We start from the raw sequence: 24202 nt of genomic DNA, 5'->3' as shown, positions 1-24202 counted from the left end.
CACATCATCTATTCTTTGTTAGGCCTACGAAGAGGCCAGCCTCGAAAAGGTGAATGCCTCAGCGCCGTCGTACCCCGATGGCGGTCCAGGAGTGTTAGTTAGGTTCTGTTCCAGTTTCCTATCCCGTATGCTGATAGTTCCTCATACAGATTTATTCCAAAGGGCAATTGAGTCCCAGCCGCGGGTTATCCCGATACTTCTATTACTATCGGGCAGTCGCCGTGCAATATCTCAATTACCCTAGTCGAGGAGCAGCATTCAGATTTACTGAATCTCGTTGCTCGCTGTGGTTGCTCGTTAGTGATTCTGAATCCCTTCCAAAATGTACCTGCAACTGACGAATCACTTTTGCAGCTTCATGCTACTCGGCATAAATGACTGAGGTACGAATCTTCTGCATTATTGACTTGAAAAGACATTAATGCGTGCAACAGGCCAGTTTGCTTAAAACCGTGAAGACTGGTCAGACACTATTTTGATAGAGACTTTTGCTAGAAGAATGTTCCGTATGCCGGGCATCGTTGTTATATCTACCATCACTAATTTCAGACGCAAGAGCCTTTGATGAGTTGCATAGGGCTCGATGGAACGTTTTTGCTATCGGTTATATTATCTTCTGCTTATGTACTCTAGACACATGTACTTCATTATAGATCTATTAGGTTTCCAATACTCGAGTTATCGTGGAACATTAAGTTTTCTAACAAGATGTCGTTCAATAGAAAGTCAGTTTCTTCTCCAAAATCTCCAAAGTAGCTTTCACATAATGGATGAGTATCCGGTGCGTTGGCGACCTCTTGTCCCTGATCTGCTCCATCGACTGCTCTTGTGTCCAATGACACAGGATCCCCAGAGTGGATGCTAGCAGAACCGTGTGCGACCGCCCTAGTATTCAGCTGCTGCTTCTGCCTTTTGATCTTCCGCAGTCGTTGTTCATAAAGTGATCGGAGACTTAATGCAAGTTGCCAATAATACGACAAATCATGAAGGGATGTAAACAGCGATTCGAACATTGAAACGGACTTTGCTGTTATGAGTGAATTCTCTGTACCGAGTGAGGTGCTGGCATAAACAATGGCAGTAAACAGGGCGTAAATACTCATGCCCCAAACGTGTGAGGTAGATTCCATAGACTTGACTTCCTCCATGCGGGATGTAATAGAAAGTGCCGCGTCGCTGCATATAGCGGCACTGCTAATAGATCCGGTTGTTGGGCCATGGAGACCGATCTTGGGTGGTGGTCGATGGAGAAGCAAAGCAAAATTATTGTACGTGAAGCTCAACGTTGCCTGCCAAACACTCCGAGCAGGTGAAGATGGGCGTAGGTCGAGCGGAAGATGTGTGAGGAAATGCGCAAGCTTCTCATCTGCTGCTCGCGTCGCATCTGCCTGAGCCTCAAATGATGCCCTTAGAGCCCACCTCTGCTTTGTTACTTCCGAAATGATCTTGCATAAACGGGTATGGTGAATGACAAAATTGACTTCTGCTTTCGGAATACCTTCGAAGTGAGTTGTTTCAAGTTCAGGCACGTCTGATTCTTCGATATTAATCGCTTGAGGGCGACCCAATGCTGTGGACAAGATGGTGTCAAACTGGAATAAGATCCACCATAGCCTGATCCATGTTCTTTTGTGAACGTCATATAGTATTGATGGAGTGCAGTCACGATGAATACCAAGGCCATAGGCTACACGGCATGCTGTGCCGATCCAATACCATGCGTTTGCCATAAGATCCTCCAAGCCGTCCGAGTGCCAGGTCATCAGAATGGCTGTTTGGATGTACGCAGTGCGATCTTGATCTATGCGATGATCAATGAGAAGCTTTGCCCGCCGGTAGAAAACAGACTTCAGGCCCTTCATATCCTCGTCGTTCGCAGATAGAACATGTGCACCAACAAGCATCATTGCATTTAGAAGCGACAACGCGAGCGGGTTTTGGGGATCATGGTTTCGGTACCTGGCCATTGAAAGGTCCTCGTCAACGATCGGCCAGCCACGATTGACGTGTACGAAGTATGCATGTAAAAGTCTATCGGCAAGTGCTTTGCTGGGGAGCTTCAAGGCCTCTTCTGGCAATGCATCCGAGTCAAATGACGTATACTTTGGGTGAAACTGGCGGTTTGTAAAATGAAAACAGTGATCGTATCGTGCGTTACTAGATCCTTGCCGAACGAGATAATTGAAGTTGGATACTTCGGTACCAATGAATAGGTTTCTGCCAATATGGTCGATCTCCCCTGTCCGTAATTCTTCTTGGTCAAGGAAGTCTGCAATGTTTCCACGCGCCAGTTGCCCATTTTCTTCTGATTGTGTTCCCAATTCCGGAGTCTCTCTTGAGATTGTAGATGAAAAGTCCTGATCTTCGTTTGTTGTATTCAAGTTTGCAAAATTGACAAGCGCAACATCCGGTGGTTGTGTGGCGGCGGTGCGGAGTTTCTTTGGCTGAAGAGCAATTAGACGTCGCTGTTGCGACAACTTTCGGGTCCCCGGTTCTCTATTCCTTTCATAAAGGCGACAGCTGAGTCGACTACGCGTTCGACAATTGCTACATGGGGAACCCTTTTCGAGTAAATCACAGCGCACCTTTCGGTCTCTGCAGTTTGTGCATGCCCGGCCATCTGTATGGATATTTCTCTTCAGTTTCTCTTGCAGACATAGCAGAATGGAAAGTATTGTCGAGATATACGTACTTTTCCTTGGCTTCTCTGCTTGACCCAACCCTTGTGCGAGTGCACTTCCAGACGCTTGTTTCCGAGATTGATCCATGTACAATTCGTGAAAAGGCAATCAATGCTCCGCTTGTACGTCTATTGACTTTCCCCAGTCAGAAAATCTATATACATCAGGGGTTACGGAAGTCTGTGTCCAGTAATCATGTCGGTCTTGATTGATGGATGAGAGGATTTTCGGAAGTTTCGGAAAATTGATTTCCGCTAACAACTGGGCGGAACTTAGAGCCAATCGCATCGCGACCTTTGAGTAATTGACCAAGAAGGACAAAAACTGTGGGGTTACGCACAACAATATAAAAGCTTCAAGACGCCAGAGTTTCTCGTTTTCGAGTAGATTATCATTTGAACTAATTCCATTTTTGTTTTCAAGAGTCGTTGCTAGCATCGGTAAGATGGTAAACCAACTGTCACTCAATTGCATTCTGCCAAAAGTTGCGGCAAAGTCAGGCCAGGACGCAATTTTGCCATTTGAAAGCCACTTAGATCCTACCAAATTTTCGTGGGTCAGTATGCTAATTATTACTTCCATCAACATATCTGACAGCGTTTAGACTACAAAGCTCTTAGTCGTGGTCGCAGGTTTTACATGCACCTTCAACGGAAACCTGGGTTCATCGATGCCAGCCGGTGCTCTTGATGCAATATCATCGCACTTTGGAGTGACTGAGAAGCTCAAACTTACACTATTAAACTCACTGTATATGGTTGGCTACGTTGTAGGGCCGGTCGTGTTCGGTCCGCTCAGTGAGTGTATTGGTCGACGAGTTGTGCTTATGGGGACCTTCCTAGGCTACCTTGTCTTCATGCTGGCATGCTCTGTAGCTCCAGTTTATGAAGTCCTTCTCGTATTCCGCCTCCTCTGTGGGATCAATGCTGCGGCGGCTACCACTGTGATAAGTGGTCTTTACGCTGACATTCTGGACGATCCATCCCAGCGGGGCTTTGCGCTTGCCATTTATATGACCATTACCACAACTGGTCCTTTGATAGGACCCCTGATCTCGGGTTTCTCGTCTCAGATTTCATGGAGATGGCCTTTCTGGATTGCGCCCATGATCGCCGCCCCAGGCCTACCGATAGTGCTGTTATTGCCGGAAACCTTCGCTCCGGTACTTTATAATAAACACATCCGAAGGCGTGTGGCGAGAAACGGTCCTTCGAGTGAATTTGCAGTGGAAACCCCTCATGTGTTTGATGTACACAAGATCTTCCTGCGACCCTTTACACTCATGATGACGGAACCGATCCTCCTTCTTACGAGCGTTTACTTAGCACTAGCTTATGCCATTACGTACTTAATGTTCCAAGCCTATCCGATTTTGTTCCAAGGTAAACAATTCTTTCCAGATTTTCAAGTCTGCACATCTCGTTCATCGAATGCTGACCATGATAACAGAGTTCTACGGCCTCTCCCCCGGGCTATCTGGAGTTGCATACGTGCCGAGTACGCCATCCAGCAAATTATAAAAATGGTGTACTGCTAATAGGTACACAGTGATACTTGGGGCACTCGTTTCTTTGGGCGTTTTTTATCTCTTCACATGGCACTATGACCATGCTGCGGCGGCCGGAAAAAGATGGGCGCAGCGAGAGATCTATCGTCGTTTACCCATGGCATGTATTGCTTCCCCTTCGTAAGTGCCTTCAACCAATTCTTAAAGTCTCCATAGGCCTGACAGCGAAAGTATGGTCATATCTCTTGTCTGGCTTGGCTGGACATCCTGGCATAGCGTCTCCCCAATCGTGCCCGCGATTGGAGGCTTCTTCTTCACCTTCGGTTATCAACTCTTATTCATGGGAATGGGGAACTACATAACCGATGTTTTTCGCCAATATTCAGCATCTGCACAGGCTGCTTCCAGTATGACAAGGTCTGCGGGAGCTGTCCTGCTTCCCTTAGCCGCTGGCCCCATGTATGCCAAACTTGGTATTCACTGGGCTCCTTCACTCCTTGGGTTATTCACACTCATTATGGGGATAATACCATTTGCGTTCATCAGATATGGCGATGCATTAGCAAAGAGAAGCAAATATGCTAGGGAAGTCTACAACATGACACTGGATAGTTAGGGGTGATGTTACCTTGGAATAGGGTTAGTGTCTTTGACACAACGCGAGACTATAATCAGGCTGAAGGAAGCCTTCTGCAGAGCCACGGCAGAGACAAGCAGGTAAGCACATAGATTATACTTAGGTACCAACGATTACAGAGGCTCCTGCGTTATTACTAGTTACGGTTATTGCATCTGTTTAGTGATCTCGTTGCACAATTCCAAAACATGTCCTTACACTGTTGAGTTAGTGTCATTAAATGCGCAAAGCGACAGGAATCACTACAATTGTTATGTAGGAGCCAGGTGTCAGATTGGAAATCAGTGAGGAATCCGCGACAGCCGGAAACCCAACAGGGAAAGCCGAAGCTTCAGCACTACTCGTCCCTCATTGTGGCCCAAGCATTTTGTACCGCAAATCGGAGCAGAGTGATTATCTGCTAAACCAAAGTGATATATACGAGGAGTAATCTTATCTACCTACATACGTACTTAGTCAATCGTGTATGTATCTGTGTTGCTCTATCACCAGCCAATCTCAGCTTGTTGACCAGCGTTATCGGCACGATACAATCAATTCTCGTGATTCCTCAGATTCTTTATCACTCTGCAAATTCCATTCAACTTTGCACCACTTTCATACACCGTATTTTTCTTTCCGGCCCGTTCTATATCGTCACACTTTCTGCGAAAGTTCTCCAATGACCGATTCAAGAGTGGTTCGGTTAAGTCGCAATGGATCCATTACAAAAAGAACAAGACATTCCCAAAAGTCTTGCCGAGGCCAGTACTGGCGAAATTGATTTAAAAAGGAATGCATCTACTTCGCGTATGCATCGATGGATCCGCTTCTTAGGTGCGGAAGAGACAGGCGTTGAACGTATCCCGGAGCACATGCGAACGGACCAGAACCCGTGGGATCTATTTACGGCGTTTTTCAGTGCCAATTGTTGTACGGCTACAATGGCTCTGGGGTATCTTGGGCCCGCTTCGTATGGCTTAGGATGGTGGGACTCTTTCCTTTGCGTAATCTTCTTCAACGGATTCGGAGCCATTCTTCCAGCTCTTGTATCGCGGTTTGGTCCGAAACTCGGTTTTCGCACCATGATCATCCCAAGGTATTCTTTCGGATGGTATCCCGCCAAGGTACTCGCGTTGTTGAATATCCTCAATCAGATAGGATGGGGAATGGGTAGGTAGACGAATCCCAGGGGAATTAAACGATGCTCACTACCTTTTTTAGTAAATGCCATTAGCGGTGCTTCAATTCTTTACGACGTAGGAGGAGGGGATTTGCCTTTAACAGTCGCTGTACTATTAATCAGTCTTGTAGCCATCGCCGTGGCCCTGCTCGGATACAAATACGTCCACATGTATGAACGATACTCTTGGTTGGTCATGCTCGTTTGTTTTGCAATCGTTGCTGGTTTTGGTGCGCCACATTTCATCAACGTTCCTATGGGCTCCGGAAAAGCAGAGGCGTCGGCAGTACTCTCCTTTGGCACAGCCATTATTGGATTTGAAGTTGCATGGACTCCTGTAGCGGCTGACTACGGTGTTTTCATCAAGGAATCGACAAGTGAATGGGGAGCGGTTGCGTATACATTCTTCGGGCTTTTCATCAGCCAGGTCCTGGTCGAGCTAGTGGGAGTTGCCGTCGGTACATTGGTCTTCAACGCAGATCCGATTTTCACAAACGCATATGACCGGGCGGGGATCGGTGGGCTGATTGGGGCGATCTTTGACGGGCATGGAAGTGCAATTCGGGGATTTGGGAAGTTCGTCGAACTGATCCTCTCTTTCTCGACAGTTGCTGTTATCATTTTCAACATATACTCTCTGGGTCTTAGCGCACAGATGGTCTCAACAAAGACACTCAAAGTTCCACGCTTTTTCTGGTCCCTGCTAGGAGGCGCAGTCTTTTTAGCTGCTGCGATAGCAGGTAGGGATGACTTGGAAGAAGTCATGGCAAATTTCCTCAACATGTGTGCATACTGGCTTACTCCATTCACCATAATAGTTCTGCTCGAAGATTGGATTTGGCGAGGAGGATTCAAATACGATGTGGACGCCTGGAACGATAAAGCGAGGCTTCCATTCGGGTATGCAGCTTCGATCAGCTTCATCATTGGAACAATTGTATCCATTTTGTGTATGAGCCAAGTATGGTGGGTTGGTCCTATTGCGAATGGCATCGGTGGTTCATCTACCGGGACGGATGTTAGTTGGATTTTGGCACTAGGTGTGTGCACAGTCAGTTTTGTCCCTTTGAGATATTTGGAAAGGAAGAGGTGGGGTCGGTGAGTCTTTCTACTTTGCATATTGCGACAGCATCGCCAAAAAGAAATCAACATTGCTCTATCAATCTTTTCCCGGAAGGAAAGTCCGTCGCTTATGATGAACTATTCCTGAGTACCTAATACAATCATTTCTTGCTGCTTGTTCCAAAATTATGTCATAGAGCGATGATGATTTAAATAAGAGGAACTGCTACTCTTTCGACGATGCTGATTTGATCCGCGTTAAGACAAATTAGATTTAGTGTCAGCCAAGCTTTACAATCGCCATGCATCGACAACTATTATGGAATCTGAGCAAATTTCCAATTCCCCCTCCAGACAATGTGCAAGGAGTTACTATCAACCATTCTATGCGATGAAATCCCTTTACTGAATCCGTATTCTACAGTGCCAGCTTGTAATTGATCGTACTTCTTGAAATATTTTCCGCTTTAGTTCTAACATCGATTATAGAACTTTGTTTGAGGCTGCAAGCTGCCTTCATCTCTTGCGTACCAGATTCTGGTCCCTATCGACCCATGGCAATCTCTACATCCCTCTTCTGCTGCGGCTTGATGTTCGGATCATACCAGACTATGCAGACTACAAGGGTGAGAGCCATCATGAGGAAATCGTAAATATAAAGTGGCCACTCATGTTGCAGCAAGTACGCTTCCTAAGGCCTTTGTTAGCAGTAGCCAAGCCAAATCGAAAGTCGTGGACCTACCTTGCCCATGGCATATTCAACAACGCGGCAAGTATTTCGAATCGTGATGCAAGCGCTGGCAGCATATAGCATGCGGATATACTTTCTCCAGTTGATTTCTGCGTTACGGCCAGAAGACGACTCGTATGCGTCAAACCTGCGTTGCCAAGTACCAGCGACTACGATGAAGAAACCAAAGATCAAGATCTGTAGGATCAAGCCGCCAAGAATGATGTTCTCGCCTCGCTTGACGCCATCTTTGTCTTTCGCCTGGACAAGCATGCCAGCGCCACCAGATTGTATGAAGAAGCACAGAATGTCTCCCGTGACAAATATCTTGGTAACTCGAGACGGGCGGATGATTGATAGTGAACCGGTATCGGTGCGATTAATGAGCCGTCCAAGAATCATATATATCGAGGCAGCGAAGAGGATGGGTGCAATCAGGATGAGGACCGATTGAATGATGTACGGTGTCTTTGTAACTGTGTCATTGTGTGCAGCCGCTCTTGCAGCGTAGCCAATGGTTTCAAACTATTGACGTCAGCTACGAAGTTACATTGTATATTACGGATACTTACGAGCCCTCCCACTACAAATGGAATGCAAAACCAAGTCCGGTTCTTGACCAGTCGAAATGAGTGAATACCGGTCAAGATGCAAAAGACAATACAACCAATAACACCGCCAGCTATGGAAGGTGTATAGGGCCATAGAACATATTTGATAGGCTCTTCGGCCGCCATGTTGAATAACAATTGTACTGAATGACTTTCGAGGGTATTGAAGCGAAATACTCAAAGATGTTTCCCAGATAGCGAGAGGTGAATGCAATCGAATATGATGAGGTCGAAAGACGAGAAGTACACTCTTATACCATAGACTCGGACGACAAATACGCGTTCGTAGCGACTCGTAACTCACATTCGAGATACGCCGTTTCGACTAGTGGAGCTCCCAATCTTGCGCAACGCGGTGCTGTGATTGGTGGTCACCGAGTTAGGATCGCCACTCCACACAGGTCCGCGTATATCGGACTGAGTACGCTTCGCGAATACGGCGCCCAATCAAAATCATGGTGCAAATCCTTGCCGTCTGCCAACCCCTATTAAGCTCCCATTTTCAACCACCCATCGAGAGCTTGTCTCTGCTGCAGGGCCTGGAAGAACTCTACTTGAACAACCTATATATGTTGACACAAGGAGACTGCACTGTTTACAATAGTGCAAGTCCCTACAGAACTTCACCGGATGTTCTTGGTTCTCTGGTGCAATTCTGCACATGTTCGGTCTCTAGATGAACAACAGTTGGTTAGCAGCTTGCCTTGAACTCTGTTCAGTTGCTGGTCATGGGTAACACTCACAAGAAACTCAGATCCATCAAAGTTCGCAAGCATCGCCATCTTGGTCGTAGCCTGCTGCAAGGAATAATAATCACTCTTCCCTATCCAGCGATAGCAAATGATACGAGCATTTACAACTTGGAATCGAAACTTGCAATCTGTATAATTGCATCCCAATCTACATGCTTCCAGGTCCATTGGGAGATGCCGCCATGCCGATCTGTTCCTTAGGCCAGTCCAACCACCCTTTCCATTCGCTAGGCACCAGATTGTCAGCAATATGCATTACCTGGTCGGCAACCCCGTGGAGAAACCAGTACTGTTGACTTCTGTGGAAGAGAACAGCGTAATGGGCGAAAATAATCAGCGCACCCGGTTGTCGTTCTGAAAGTAACTCCATGAAACGGGAGCTCACGAAATGCACCCAAAGCTTAATAAGTGAATCCGATGGAGGGCAATTAAGGTTGGCGACTCTTGCAAATATTATCTCCAACTTCCGGATCGCATCAACATATGCTTCTACGATCTCGGATGGAAAAATGTGTTCGATTATCTCGGAGAACTTGCGAAGCTTCACAAGTTCCGTCTGTTCTGGTTGGTCCTCTTTGTCCCAGTCCACTCGTGTGTCCTGAGGTACGATACGCCCTATCTCCGATGCGAGAAACGATCTGTAGAATGTGGCAACCATTGGGCGAGTTCTCCTGATCAATGCAAAAGTTTGCAGTATACTTTCGAGCATATAATCTGGTCGATGCTGCATATCGATAGGTATTGCACATGAGTAGGGGAACAGCGTGCCTGCGAATAGAAGGACCGCCTGAAAATTATACTCCTCGATGTCCTGGACCAGATTTCGAAACAGATTGAGAGCTCGGTCATGGTGCGATTCAGCTTGTCGTAAATACTCAGCGCGTTTCGACATATCTAACCGGCCAAGGTGCAGAGCGGCTAGAGCAAAGATGGCTTCCATGAGAAAAGGAAATTCCAAGGCAATATGGACGACCAAGGACGAATAGACATGGACAGCTCCATCATCGGCCGCGAGAGTTGGCGCAGTGACGGTTGTATAATGATGGAGAAGTCGAAGATGGGCCATGTTTGGTGAAGATGAATCTGTTGGATATACCAATGCTTGATCGTACATTGGTGTTTGGTGATTAGCCGTAGAACCATCCGCCGAGGAAGGTGTTGAAATTGGTGGTTCTGACACCAAACGCTTTTTCGGTAGAGGGTATTCACAAATAGAGTCGTACTTGTCGCAAGTAGCACACGTTGGCTTGCGTTCATCGCACTACATTCATTTCAGTTGTGCCTCTCCAGTCGGAAGATTTGTCTATCCTACTTTGACATGTCGCGCTTTGCATGGCAGACATCCATTTCGAGACTTCTTGTGTGGCTTTCTTGTCTTCTGTGGTTTTTCCATCCTGCTTGTCGATGATATCTGACGATTGGATCAGACGCGAAGAGCGAAAGGATATGGGGATAATAGAAGTGAAGAAGTTACGATTTGGTTCGGCGTGTCGGAAGGGTTGCGCTAGGCTAGTGTCGGTCACGCATGGTCCGTGCAACTCCTGTGGCAGTACGGGCATTTGGAGGTGTTCTTATGGTGGTGAGTACCCTCGTCAATGGCCAATGCCACATTATGCATTCATATTGAATGGTTTCTCATGTTCTATCAAATTGAAAAGATATATTCTTTGAGGGTGTACACAGTTCAAACACTGTTATTTCCAAAAAGATTCACCTGTAATTGCTCCGACTTGGGTCGAAGTCATTGGCAAGGCCTGATGAGACAGAAATGTGATGTGCTTCCAGATAGTTCTTCAATTGAAAGGCTGTCAAGATATGTTGACAACAAAACCAATGGCTCATTGTTAGTATGTAAACATACCCAGATAAGCGATGAGTCTTGAAGCCTTTGTCTGACGAGAGAGGATGCTACAACGCGTCCACGTGTCGAGTCAAAGCAGAGGAATTGAATCGCTAGAAGCCTTCTGAACATACCTACTCAAGTCGTTGGATAGCTTGCATCAAAGCCTTGGCTGTTATTTGATAACGCAATTCGAAAGGTATTCCCAACCAGGATCGTGTTGTCGCGTGTTGTCGAATATGAAGTTTATATACTGTTCCTTGAGAGTGTGTATGTTTAATAGGTGCAAGGTACACGAGTACACGAACATTAATCGAAGATTACCTATTACTTCTATTTTTTATTTTTTATTTTTTTGAGTGCTGATTAAATGCCTGGAAGGGCGGTTCATATCCAAATAGAATTTCTACAACAGTCATCTGACGCTTTAGGGACACATGGTATGATTTCTTCGGCAATTATTGCATCAACAAAGAGTGCGAATTGTCGTCGACTGTTGCATTGGACCCTTCAACATCAGCAGATAGGATGCCTGGGAGTAGCAGTTTTGCTACTAAGATACTTCCTATTCTACTGCAAAAATCAAGGAATTGGTTATGTTCCATGGACTTTCTCACTTAAAGCATAATGGTAACACCCCAGTTCTAGCTAGCTGTCACGAACCTAACTCTGACCCCATGATAATTCATGTTTCTAGTGATAAGGTGCTCACATCCATCTTACTATGACACGCCGTTATGAATTATTGTCGACGAACATTGATTATTCAAGTTCAGCAAAAGTATTAAAATCGTGACCGAAGCCCTTTACTGGCATATCCTATCCTCCACCACCGTCACCACCATCTCCTCCGTCACCCCCTCCCCCACCGCCGTCACCGCCGCCACTGCCTCCACCCCCTCCACCGTCTCCACCCCTTCCGCGCCTACGAATGGCACTCCTTGGAGCGAAGATGCCAAATCTAGCTGCACTGTAATAACCTCCGCCCCCAATACCGCCTCCATTCCTCCTACGGTATCCATCGCCTAGCCCTGATGAATTACGCCATTGCCTTCTCCGTTGGTTGCGATAATATTCGATAGAAGTTGAGATCGTGTATATTATATACATAAAGAGCAAGAGAACTCCCAATGCGATGCTTGCAAACGCGATGCTATTATCCACACGTCGATAGGTTTGCGACCCTTCACCAAATCGTAACGAGCGCTGGTAGCAGTAGCGGTTGAGTTTCCAAAGGTCGAGATGGCATTGAATCCACCATACAACAACTGTCAGCCAGCCGGCCAGCATGAATATTGCGAAGAGCAATGCATAAAGCAGCGGCGTTGCATGTTTCCGGTAAATTTTAAAATTTATGACGGATATGATCAGTGTCAAGCCAGGTGGTACGTAGTAAAGTGCCCCGTAACCAGAATTGGACCATGAGACCGGAGTATATGGACCTTTCGGCGCACTTAGAATCTGGATCATGTAGACTGTCGCTAGAACCAGAGCAACGGCGGAAAAGACGACGTTGAACATCTCTAGGATGATAGGAGGGCGTGGGCCCTCGGTGAGGTATCGCGTCATCTCCGCGCAATGGTGGCACGTTGTAATCGTAGTAGTTTACTGTAGTTCATATCTGCCGCTCTGAAACCGCACGGTAGATATAGGAGGGGAACTCGTACGTTTTATACAAATACTCGTACAATCATCGACGCGACGGCAAGGCTGTCGCGGCTGCCTCCCAAGGACAGGTAGAGCTGGGGTATGCGAATACGAGCGCGCCGGTGCACCTATTTGGGAAATCTGACTGGCCGATCACTAACGCCAACACGAAATTAGCCCAACAACGTCACGAGACAGTATTGAGGCTGAGGAGGCGTTGGGCGCAGCAATCTCTTTTCATTAGCCAGATATTTCTCAGTCGATTTCGATAGGGCCATGCATCCGAGTACCGCCCAGTCGTTGCGTTCCAAGACCACCCCCATACGGTCCCATGGTCTTTAGGCACTTTGTGTGTTCCTTATAAGGTAGATGGTCATAGGAACATCTTAGAAAAAATAGAATTAAGCAGCTTTTCGTAAAGCCCCTATCATCTACAATATGGCCATGAGGATATATGCATGATCACCGCATGACATTACATTTCGAAGGTTTCGCAACACGGCCAAGAATTCGAGATGCAGGTCCCACTAAACGAGATGTAAATACGTTTCGATTTGTAGAACATTCATAAAGGTTCTGAGTTGGAATCCTCTAATTCAAAACGCGTATCTTCCCTGCCATGTAATTTTTTTCACACAGTATGATTGTTCTTACGGTTCCTGGTTTTCATCAAAGGCGCACCGACGTAGTAGATGGGACAAGCTAGACAAAGAGCATAGAAACTATTCAGCATAAGACTATACTGGGATTCACTCTGATCAGCGATCTATAAGTGATTTAGTACTATTTGTCATATGTAACATGTTGTAATACCAGGTGAAGTAGTGTAGACATCGATCTAGTTTACATCCAACGGTTACATAATATCTCCATCTATGTCACCATTCATTAATCACAGTGAGCAATCACAATGGTGATACTCTTAGATGTCAAGGATACAATTGAAAACTTCAGACTAGTTACCTGTTCCTAGTCTACGGACCTTAACATAATATGAAATCGTGGCGATCGAAACGGTAGGTCTTTGGTAACCCGAATGTGTTGCATCAACCCTTCCAAGTGACGAAATATTCAAACCCTCACGACTCAACGGAGCGAGCGGTGAGAGCACCGGACCAGACAGCTGGCCCTGGAATAACATAATCGGCATGATCTGAGGTTTGGTGGAGATTTCCAATCTGAATGCCCGGTTCATTTCCAACGTACAAACCTTTTGCACTTTTGCCCCCCGTGATAGTCTTGGTACCAGTTCCGGTTACCTTCAAATTGATGCACTGTGGATAAAACTCGGCCCCCTTTGGCGAGTAAGCGCCAGTGCCTTCGTGGGCGACGTGCAGAGCAATGATTTCGTGACGCAAGATATATTCTCCAGCTTTGAGTCCTGTGGGTATCTTGATGTTCCAAGAATTGTCATCGTCGCGGAGCTCGTCGGAGGCCCAGTAGCCCTCATCGTAGGTTGATGGGTTGATCCAGCCTTTGTGTCCGATCTTGACGAATCGAAGACTAGTTGGATTGACATTGGAGCAAGGGCCGTTGCATGGTGCAAGATACGAAAGTACTGGACCATGATGAGAGACGGGCCACTCTCCCGGTTGCCACCACTTGACGCGGACGACGCCTCCCGCGGGAATGGGTGCAGAAATATTGGCAGGAGAACCTCCTTTGGCGCAGATGATCTGGTTTTGGTTCAGATCAATCGGATAGAGAGGGTTACCACCTTGATTAGTAGTGAACCACCCTGGGGTCTGCGCATTGTATGGGCCTGCGGGGTTTGGATCCCATCCTGCGTAGTGAACGCCGTTCGCCCAGATTTCATCGATATGTGAGTGTGCAAAAGTAAATGGCACTATCGCGGTAGAGACGAGAAGAATGATGGACAACATGGTTGTATAGTTTGAAATTAACGTGTGTAAGTTTTATGATAGATGGTGACGAGTACTCAAGAATGAAATCCACAATGAGTTCTCCCCCGTTTTATATATCTTTTCTAACAGCCTGAATAGTCAGGTTCGAGGCTGACTCGAACCCTACAATTATACAAGACGGTCACCGCCTCGGTTAGCCGTGATCCTGTAAGTGATCATGGTGCAGAATAAGCTGCACGAGCATTTGATTGACACATTGTGGTTGATCGAGCATTAGAGGCTACAAGATGGACCACTCACATCTTCTATTTCGTGTCGTATGCTGGTTGGTATTCCAAAAAAGGCAATTGGTGACCACCCTTTCAGTGGTGCGATATGGGTCTAGCAAAAGTCTAGCCGATGCAGTATAGATCCGAGAAATACAATCAAGAACAAAAAGAGCGCCACCAACGGCCTCCTACTTAAGGCATTCCTATACGGCTTAAAACAATGGTGATGTATGCTTGTTAGTTGCAGGATTTGATCAAGTAATAGTATCACTAAGGATTCGGAATGCAAAGGCAGTTGGAATTCACTGCTGTGCTGTAGCATGTATCACCATTTTCAGAAGAAAATAGCGTCTCCAGGTACCCTTATATAATACTAACATTGAGTTTAACGTAAAGCCACGTGTAAAGCTCCAATTTACAGTATGTTAATTAATATGAAACCATCATTGAAAGTGACCTACATGCATTTTCGAAAGGAAAGTAGAACCACCGATTTCCAATCGAAAAATTGGCGACGTCTACCAGACCATCTTGATTCAGTCTCACCAGTCACCGGGCCGTACATCCAGCGAAGAGTGAGCAAACGGCATGTGAACCTTGTCATATAGCCAATTTTAAGTCCTTGACGACAGAAATTGATCTCTATTAAGCAGTAGCAGTTGTATAGGCTTTGGGTAAAATGATCGAATGCGCGGAAGGAGTGATCCTCTTCCACGGATGTGCATCGTTTATGCAACGTGCGGCACCCAAGAGCGGCCCGTACCCATGGTGCCCGTGGTTGGTTGGTTGATCACCCCGGCGAACGTGGTAAATCATGCAGAATATGCAAGCGAGGAACATTACGGAATATTCCACAGTAGATTCTCGTATTCAAAAGGAACATATAACCTAGTATTACAGCGCGGTTGCGTCTTAGCATGCAGATTCGCGTGTCTACACTTCTCCCAAGTCGAGAGAACACTCCTCTCCAATCCCCTTTGTAGCATATCCGTATAAATTCAATTCCAGGTGGGAGACAAGAGTCTTACAGCTAGAATGCATTATTGATTGGTGTCTGAACATATATCGAGGCTCTAACAGCGAACACGTTCTGGGCCGATTTCCTAGATCTCGGCGGAGGGCCTTGCGTCAAAGGATCACGAAATATTTACTTTTTCTCACCGATGCAAGCCCCATAGATGCTCGGCACCGACAGTCCCCAAAAAAGAGATAAGGGATGGGGATGCACTGAGTCTCCCGCGCTCGCTAAAATACGCACGAATGAGGTCCAAAGGTGGGACCTTAGGACAGTACGTGATAGACTTCCTGCATCATGGCTCAAGGCGGTATACATGCTAGCATATAGGTACCGTACTATTACATTCATGTACATACAACAATAAAGCTTAGATAAATATATTTGTAGTTCAAAGATGTAATATTGATTCACTATTGCTTTCAATGCGCAACCGCCTGTGATATGATTCTTATTTAGATGAACGCTCCATCAGGGGATTCACGAAGACTTCAGTACTTTGTGGGTGCGACTGATTGAATTTCCTTTTTAAATGTAGTCTGTACTAAAGAGATCATTCTAGCCATTTCAAAGCCAGCCGTTGGAACCTAATGCCTAATTGTCTTCTAATCACTACTCCTTTTCATAGCCTAACATATAGAATAGAAGATCTCAGAATACTGTTTTCTTAGCCTGGTCTTAACCAAGTGATAATGGATGGCACAAACCCCAAAAGCCAAGGAGAACTGACGCGATGTAAACATTCAGGAGGGTTTAAATGCTATCTGCAACAGCCAACGAGTAATTTCGACACAGGGCGAATTCCAGTTTTCCAAGGCCTCGATCCAACGCTGGTAGTTATGACAGTACCGTTCTTTACCTTTCAAAGATTACACCAAAAAAGTGGTTTTGGTGTTTGTCCACGCTTTGCAGGAAAGCACCCATTGATCCCTTCACTGTAATAAAGAATGACCAAGTCTGTCACACTGTTTGCTAATGTGAGTGATTGGGGTCACCGTACCATGAATGAAGAACTCGCCGGAGTGGAAGTGTGAAACCCAGAGTCCCCAGACTGAAGTAACTGGGAATCAACAAAGAAAAATCCCGGAGTCAGACTTGAAGATTCTTTTAGCTTAGTCTACTCGCAACGCATGGTTCATCGCTGCAGCAGTTAAGTTATTTGTAGTTGTCGCCGCACTCAAAAGGGGGTTGCGACCATTGGGTTCAGAACTTCGCATAAACAATCATACGGCATTTTTAGTATTGTGAGCCAAGTGGGAGGTCTGCGCGGGCTGGCCAATTATTGCATGCAATTCTCTGTGGATTCAACTGAGACACGCAGAGGCCAGCAGGTCTCGAGAGGCGACTCATGTGAGTGGAATAATTCAACAGTTAACGAGAAGCTTTGAGGCCTCCGTATCTCTATACAGTTGAGATAAATCCTGGATCGAATGATTAACACAGATCGGGAATCCTTTCTTGTCGACAGATTATGATATTAGAGACAGTCAGCCGGACGAGGTTCTATTATCAACCAGACCACGTATGAAAAGGATGAAGAAGCTATTACTAGAGTATGGAAGGATTCACCAGTGCCTTTCCCATGGTCTCGCAATATCGCAAGGCTGAAAACCATGAGAAAGATGAAGCATTTATCGCCCCGGCGGGGTAACCCAGGCGCGAAAGCCAGAAGCCTCATGGCGGGGATGTGGACTGGGAAATGTCTTGGGTCGAGCTTCCCCAACTCCGCCTGCATTAATTGGCGCTCGCGCGCGTGCAACCATTTCATTATCACTGCTATCAAGGCTATCTATTTAGCTAGATAAGACTTATTAATTGTATTTCTGCCTGGCAGATGTTTTAGAAATGTCCGTGGCGATACTACTGGACATGTGGTGAATACAACCCTCACTATAGTATTTTTCTCGAGGTAGAAAGGACTTTCAATCCCGGAGAAGCTGCAGATTTATATATTGGGGGATGCAGAACTTGCCGTGCTGGCAGCACAGATTGGTGACAATATGGTGGTCAGCTTGAACATATCGGACTACCCTCGCTATCATTATTGGTCCACGAACGGACCTGAGAAGCCCTTTTTGGCCATTTCAGCTCCAGGCGGCAATCGGTCATGCAGCATGGCATAAATCTCGCGAGCTGACTTCTCATCGGAGCTGAGTGTCGAATCGAGAAAAGCCAAAAGTACGTTTGTATATATACTACTGAAATTGCCTGTATCCCACATGTGTGCTTCCTGGAAATCATAGTTTTATGCGATGGTGTCTAGTACATTCAGCGTGCGGGATCAGGCCGTGCAAGACGTTCTACTCGAAGCCTCTACTAGCACGAATCTCTTTCATCCTTCACCAGTTGCATGGGAAGACCAGCAACTTTATTTCTTACTTCCTGACCGCTTCTCCAACAGCCGGGAACAAGATACGGTAATCGTTGATGGAGGTGGCCACGAGCGGGATGTGCCCCCCTTCAAGCCTTCCGACAACGGCAATGCAGTCAATACACCCAACGACGCAAAGGCTTGGGAGCAAGATGGTATTGTATTCCAAGGCGGGACCTTGCAAGGCATCAAAAGCAAGATTGGTTACTTGAAACGTCTCGGTATAACTGCAATATGGGTCGGGCCCATCTTCAAACAAGTACCCCGCGATGATCACCTCTACCACGGATATGCAGTCCAAGATTTTCTTGATATCGAACCGCACTTTGGGACCAAGGACGACCTGCGCGAGCTGGTGACGAGCGCACACGATGAAGGCATATATGTGATTTTGGATATCATTTTAAATCACAGTGGGGACGTATTTGCGTACAAAGGAGGCGAAAAACGATGGACTGGTGAGACTTATGAAGTTGAAGGGTTTCGCGACGCTTTAGGCAAGCCAACCTTGCCATTCAAACACATGGGACAAATCTCCACACCTGCAGATGCGTCCAGAGACAGCGCGATATGGCCAGCTGAACTACAGACACCAGAAACGTTCACATGCGAGGGCGCAATCTCAAATTGGGACTATTGGCCTGAATATATCCGAGGCGACTTTTTGACACTCAAGGACATCGACCTTGGATCGGACAACCCTGACAACTTCAGACCAACTTCAGCACTCTTGACTCTGACTGAGGTATACAAGTATTGGGTAGCCTTTGCTGACCTTGATGGGTACCGCATCGATACTGTTAAACATATGGGCGACGGACCAACAAGGTATATCTGCACCGCACTTCACGAATTTGCCACTTCTATTGGAAAAGAAAACTTCTTTCTTGTCGGTGAAGTCACTGGCGGAAGAGCTTTCGATACCGTCGAGATTACGGGGCTAGATGCTGCACTCGCCATCGGGAACATACAGGAGAAACTATGGAAATTGCCCAAAGGCTTCATCAACCCCGCCGAATACTTTGATCTCTTTCGTAATGCCACATTCTTGAAGAAAGGCACAAATGCATGGACGCGCAACAAGCTAGTCACGATGATTGATGACCATGATCAAGTCTGGCGCGGCGGCATGGACAAAGCCAGGTTCTGTTCAGATTTCGAAGGATCCAAACTTATACTCCCTGCCCTTGCGCTGAACCTCACGACTCTGGGTATACCATGCATCTATTACGGCACTGAGCAATACTTTGATGGTAAAGGTGGCAGCGATCGTTATATTCGTGAAGCCATGTTTGGTGGATCATTTGGAGCCTTCAGATCCAAAGGACGGCACTTCTTCAACGAGTCAACCCACTTGTTTAGGGAAGTGGGCAAGATATCAGCTTTGCGGCAGGAGTACCCTGCCTTGAGAAGGGGCCGCCAGTATCTACGAGAGATCTCCAAAGACGGTAATACTTTCGGTGTACCTCACATTCTTGGAGGTCGTATGACCTCAATTGTGGCATGGTCACGTATATTCGCTGGTCATGAGATCGTGTGCGCCATCAACACCGACCATGAACACAGCATAGAAGCTTACGTTACTATTGATTCGGAACTTCACAACACAACTGAATCCCTGAAGTGTCTCTACACCACGTCCTCGGTGGCATCTGAACGAGAAAACGAGGCCATAGTCATCAATGCGAACGGAAGGGCAGCAAGGTTGTCAGTGCCAGCATGTGGCTTTGTCATGTATTCATGAACGCCTAATATAAAATGAGAACTGAAAGCATAGTGAAATCTAGTCTTTTGTTTTAAATCATAACAAACAATCGTTGCATCTTCTCATGAGTGCAATTCCGACGAAGCACTATGTCTGGCGAAGTTAGTCGGCAAGGTAGCCATAGCAATACTTTGCCGCATGGTTCATTGCAATACAATCATTCGTGAAATTAGTCATCCATTCGGAGTCTTACTAAGATTCTCGAAGAACACGAATGGAGGGGTGATCGTGGACTAATGATGAGATATATGTGTCATTGATCGTGAACGGACCCTGAATCCACGAACCAATCGACTTTCTCTTTCGAAATATAATAATGCTTCTATAGATTCAATCATTAGAAACGAGAATGAAGAGTATGTCAATTTATAAAGGCCAATTATGTTGCCAGGGAGTCATGTCTTTTCCACGAAAAACGAGCTAGGGAAATAGGCTCATGCAATCTCCAGACAGCGTTCAGCAGAAGATGAAAACATTCAGATTTACTCCTATCGCAATATGAACAACATCAATCAAACCTGTAGAGCCATTGGGTGGACCTTCATATGTGTTACAATACGAAAGACGAATTCATCAACATAATTTTCGGCATCGGAGAGTTTCTCCGCGTCACGCACTGCTCTTCTTACATCATCGTTTCCACTGTTTTCATGCTACAAGCCACGGAGAGTGGAACGTTAGATCATCACCGCTGGGTACTCAATAGAGCTGGTAAAACTGCTGCAGAGCAAGATGGACATATCTGAGTTAAGTACTTCTTTTCTATTCGCCTATCTACTGTTCCTTCGGACGCCGTGAAGAATCTTACAAGGCGTCACCGGTTAAGCGAAGATATACCAGGGGAAATAGTATGTAAAGGAAGTAAAGCGTATTAATCAAAGTGTATTAGTTGATATTCTATCGACTTTGAACCCGATGGTACAGCTCGCGTCATATCAGTGATCCTTCATCATCCGATGGACTATTCGGTACTTTGCATGATGCTACTACCCGCAAACCGCTCACGCCCATACCAACTTCTTCAATGAGTAGCCCAATTGTTCTAGATATCCTGTGCTCTTCCGTGCATCCGCTGCGCTGATGATATCCTTCTCTTCTGGTTCTATGTCCTTGATCTCAAAGCCTTCGTCCAGTACTCCGCGTCTTCGAAACCGATTCGCGATCTTGGCTATTTCGTCAGAAATATTCTTCACAACATCGACCTCGGATTCAGCGGAAGACTCGGGAGAGGTAGCAGAAGGTAGAGTACTGCGTGGCGGTAACGCCTTGAATGCCAAAAATCGACCTGCTTCTTCCTCGGCCTTCTTGGTGGTGGATTGGTGTTTCTCTTCCGATTCGAGACTTCGGGTGTTTCTTCGCACAAGTTCTTGCGATGGGTCTGATCGATACCGCACGACGAAACCTACATTTTTCTGTTCGTCCACATGCCTCCGACCGAGGGTACTAGTGATGTAGACTCCGCGAAAAATGCCGTCGATCTGCTCTAATCCAACACGCTCAAACTCGCGTACTTTTTCAGTGCCCCAATCAAGGCGGCAGAAATACAAAGCTTTTTCAGTAAGGAGAAGCACGGCTTCTTCAAATGTCGCAGTCTTCAGCTCGTTAGCGGCGGTGGGCGCAGACAGCGTCCAGCCAGCGATGAGGTCTTCCTCCTGATCTTCAATTACGATGCCAGCAGAGCGTTCGATAGCAGCTTGTCGGACCTTCCGAACATCAATGAAGTAATCCGAGCTCTTCATGTCAGCTTCAAACTCGCTGAATATTGAGTCTGTGGCACGTCCCAGTAGATAGTCAATGACCGCTTGTGCAAAGTAGTCGTTAACGATATTGTTGTAGTACCTCGTTAGAGTCAGGCCAAAATCGGTCAAGGCACCGGTGATCTGACGTTTACGTGTTCGCGTGAAGTCACCCTTGAGTGCAGCAGTACCAGCATACTGGCGTGAGATCGCATCTCCGTTGTCGGCCCACAGATTGTTGAACCAGCTTGTACTTGGGTCATTCTGGAGATCGATGTTACAGTTCCCTGCAGAGAGTTGAGATTCCAATATTGCCCTTGCACATGCAGATTGCACAACATTGGTACGATCTAGACAATCCATGCAATTTGTCCTCAACACACCCGATTGCTTCTTTTCCACGGCACCGTTTGCGATCTCTGTCCAGGAGCTTTCTTTCAGGAACGGTGACAACGTGTCCAAAAGAATCGAAACCTTCTCGAAGTGCATGCCACGGCAGACACTATGAAAATCAAACCATTCGAACCCCAGCTGTCTCCCCTGTCCATCAATACCGCCTTCAGAATTAAGTCGCCTAGTATGACTTTCATACGCATTACCAATCTTGGCTTCCGTTGCATGTTTGTCTACTAGCGAAGTACAGTAGATAGACCCGTATCTCGATGTTAGATCTGCGAAGTGCTCTTTAAAGGCTTGGGCATTTGTTTCTGGCGATCCCCACGTGTTCACTTGGGGCTTAAGGCTATATGGTGATTGTGAGAAGAACAGTGGTATCGAACCCCGGTATTGTGTGAAGGAGAAACACTTTTCATCAAAGGAATCCCAGTTTGGGGACGACAGGATTTGTTCCGTTTCTACGCTGTTAGCAGCGTGACCCTCATCATCGACTCCTCTACGGAGGTAGCGAAGCCCGGCGCGTTTCGTTGACCTTCGGGAAATCAAGGTCAATAGGAACGCTTTACCGTTGGAGGGCTCCAGAGGAACTTCGACGCCAGAACCCGAGTCTGAATCGGTATTCTTGTCTTTCCATGACTGTAGTTGTATATCATCTGGTGTGGCATCGGGGTCAATCATAACACTATTGTCCCGACTATCCACAATTTTGATACTGAAAGGGCGTTGGCCGACAAACCCCTGAATGATTGGGAGAACGAAGCTAGTTTGACCTGCATTGATGAATGGAGATATGATATGCTGGTTCCAGAAGTACTTTCCATCGTATTAGTAGTATTCAATCAGAAGCATTGCAATTACTTACAAGAGGATCATAATGCCTAAACAGAGGAGCGCTGGAATTAGATTGCTGACTATCAATGCCATGCGATAGATCGTAATCATAAGAGAAGTAAAAGTTTCCCGATGCAAAATACATCTTCGTAGTTCGAAGTATCTTTGGAAGCAAAGACGTTGACGTTGAGCTGCTCGACCCTTCAAAAGCCTTTGGGATCTCATCGGGACTGATAGGTCCTTTGATGTCCTCATCTCCCACCGTCAGCGACTCTGGGTTTGGGGTGTTTGTGGGCTGTTCCTCAGTTGGGGGTACTGTAGAGTCAACATCCTTGTTTGCATTCTTGCGAGTGAGATCTTCGTCCGAACTGAGTCCCTGGGAGCGTCTACTATCGGCGCTCCAACCCGTCTTAGAGAACCATTTGTTTGCAAACCGACCATACAGCCCTTTTTTCTGCATGACATCCTCTGCGACACTTGTGCGCTTATCCACCGACCCAAGCTGTGCCGTGATCGGATCTTTGACCTCCTTTTGGGCAGATACATGCTCGTCAACGAGTGAATCTGTCACGCTGGGCGCCTCGTCCTCGCTTTCGCTGTGGGTGTCATCTTCCCCTTCAACGCTGTTCCTGTGCCGTCGCATATGTTCCTGTGCGGCCACAATAGCCTCATTGGCGTCTTTCTGGGAGGCAAGCGGTATCAGTGCGACATCGGTGATCTTGTAAATTGACTTCCCGCGTATTTGTGCGACTTGTTCACGACTGCTGATAGTTATCAGGAAGAAGGACGTAGCGATTTTTAGGATGCCTTGAACGGAGTTTAATTGTTAACGTCGTACGATCTGATGACAGTTTGACTAACCAACAATCCCTTGGGCCTCGAGAGAGACGGGAGCAGTATCCGCATCACGTCTATCTTTGAGTAGAGGTCCGACATTGCCCTTGTAGTCTATCTTGATAGCTTGCTGAGTGGTGGGCGGATGATTGCGCGGCGGGGCTGGCTGAAGGATGATTCCATCAACAGCAGCAAAGATGAGAAGCTTGCGCACCAGGCCTGGCATCTTCGTTGAAAGTCGGCTCAGGAAAGCGGAGGAGCCCTCGGACCGACCAGGGAATGAATCATTCGTATGCTGTTTTCAACTTGCGATTGCGATTGCGACTGCGACAATGTCGAAGAATCGATTTGCGCGAGTGTTGATTATCCGTCGCGACTCATGACGTCGTAAATCGGACCGCGCTTAGACCACCCTACCACCATCACCCACCACGTGGGGGTACATAGGGACCATGCGACGGACCAAGCCTCCAATTTGATTCATGAATCTT

General features: G+C 46.6%; 9 protein-coding genes across 9 annotated transcripts; 3 read left to right on the top strand and 6 right to left on the bottom strand.

Moving 5' to 3' along the window:
* Positions 1-647: 647 nt before the first annotated feature.
* BU24DRAFT_454667 (uncharacterized protein) lies at positions 648-2874 on the bottom strand (the record flags this gene model as incomplete). Its single annotated transcript, XM_033531331.1, has 3 exons — positions 2693-2874; positions 2586-2620; positions 648-2444 (listed from the first exon to the last, which is right to left on the bottom strand). The coding sequence occupies exons 1-3, from the start codon at positions 2766-2768 to the stop codon at positions 648-650; spliced, it is 1908 nt and encodes a 635-aa protein (XP_033379532.1). The 5' UTR covers positions 2769-2874.
* A 241-nt stretch (positions 2875-3115) lies between these two features.
* Positions 3116-4804, top strand: BU24DRAFT_472337 (MFS general substrate transporter; the record flags this gene model as incomplete). The annotated part of the gene is made up of 5 exons (XM_033532736.1): positions 3116-3237; positions 3286-4063; positions 4131-4178; positions 4230-4368; positions 4420-4804. Exons 1-5 carry the CDS (start codon positions 3127-3129, stop codon positions 4802-4804), a joined length of 1461 nt encoding a protein of 486 aa, XP_033379531.1. The 5' UTR covers positions 3116-3126.
* Positions 4805-5616: 812 nt separating this feature from the next.
* On the top strand, positions 5617-7080 carry BU24DRAFT_378125 (purine-cytosine permease; the record flags this gene model as incomplete). Its single annotated transcript, XM_033524661.1, has 2 exons — positions 5617-5977; positions 6029-7080. Coding segments are annotated over 2 exons (1413 nt in total), but the record flags the coding sequence as incomplete, so codon positions are not given.
* A 672-nt stretch (positions 7081-7752) lies between these two features.
* Positions 7753-8516, bottom strand: BU24DRAFT_355980 (uncharacterized protein; the record flags this gene model as incomplete). Its single annotated transcript, XM_033523875.1, has 2 exons — positions 7753-8304; positions 8352-8516. 2 exons carry the CDS (start codon positions 8514-8516, stop codon positions 7753-7755), a joined length of 717 nt encoding a protein of 238 aa, XP_033379529.1.
* A 655-nt stretch (positions 8517-9171) lies between these two features.
* On the bottom strand, positions 9172-10587 carry BU24DRAFT_54813 (uncharacterized protein). The gene is made up of 2 exons (XM_033534377.1): positions 10455-10587; positions 9172-10403 (listed from the first exon to the last, which is right to left on the bottom strand). Exons 1-2 carry the CDS (start codon positions 10533-10535, stop codon positions 9291-9293), a joined length of 1194 nt encoding a protein of 397 aa, XP_033379528.1. The 5' UTR covers positions 10536-10587; the 3' UTR covers positions 9172-9290.
* A 958-nt stretch (positions 10588-11545) lies between these two features.
* BU24DRAFT_472331 (uncharacterized protein) lies at positions 11546-12738 on the bottom strand. Its single transcript, XM_033532735.1, has one exon. The coding sequence runs from the start codon at positions 12549-12551 to the stop codon at positions 11802-11804; it is 750 nt and encodes a 249-aa protein (XP_033379527.1). The 5' UTR covers positions 12552-12738; the 3' UTR covers positions 11546-11801.
* Positions 12739-13708: 970 nt separating this feature from the next.
* On the bottom strand, positions 13709-14537 carry BU24DRAFT_472327 (lytic polysaccharide monooxygenase; the record flags this gene model as incomplete). Its single annotated transcript, XM_033532734.1, has 1 exon — positions 13709-14537. Exon 1 carries the CDS (start codon positions 14510-14512, stop codon positions 13709-13711), a length of 804 nt encoding a protein of 267 aa, XP_033379526.1. The 5' UTR covers positions 14513-14537.
* A 3472-nt stretch (positions 14538-18009) lies between these two features.
* On the top strand, positions 18010-19893 carry BU24DRAFT_399462 (glycoside hydrolase family 13 protein; the record flags this gene model as incomplete). Its single annotated transcript, XM_033525409.1, has 1 exon — positions 18010-19893. The coding sequence occupies exon 1, from the start codon at positions 18031-18033 to the stop codon at positions 19891-19893; it is 1863 nt and encodes a 620-aa protein (XP_033379525.1). The 5' UTR covers positions 18010-18030.
* Positions 19894-20778: 885 nt separating this feature from the next.
* On the bottom strand, positions 20779-24064 carry BU24DRAFT_427397 (uncharacterized protein). Its single transcript, XM_033529218.1, has 3 exons — positions 23739-24064; positions 22909-23684; positions 20779-22859 (listed from the first exon to the last, which is right to left on the bottom strand). The coding sequence occupies exons 1-3, from the start codon at positions 23935-23937 to the stop codon at positions 20916-20918; spliced, it is 2919 nt and encodes a 972-aa protein (XP_033379524.1). The 5' UTR covers positions 23938-24064; the 3' UTR covers positions 20779-20915.
* Positions 24065-24202: the final 138 nt, after the last annotated feature.

Source organism: Aaosphaeria arxii, assembly GCF_010015735.1.
Source record: "Aaosphaeria arxii CBS 175.79 unplaced genomic scaffold BU24scaffold_10, whole genome shotgun sequence".
Taxonomy (NCBI): domain Eukaryota; kingdom Fungi; phylum Ascomycota; class Dothideomycetes; order Pleosporales; genus Aaosphaeria; species Aaosphaeria arxii.
This window is presented reverse-complemented; position numbering and strand designations above follow the sequence as displayed.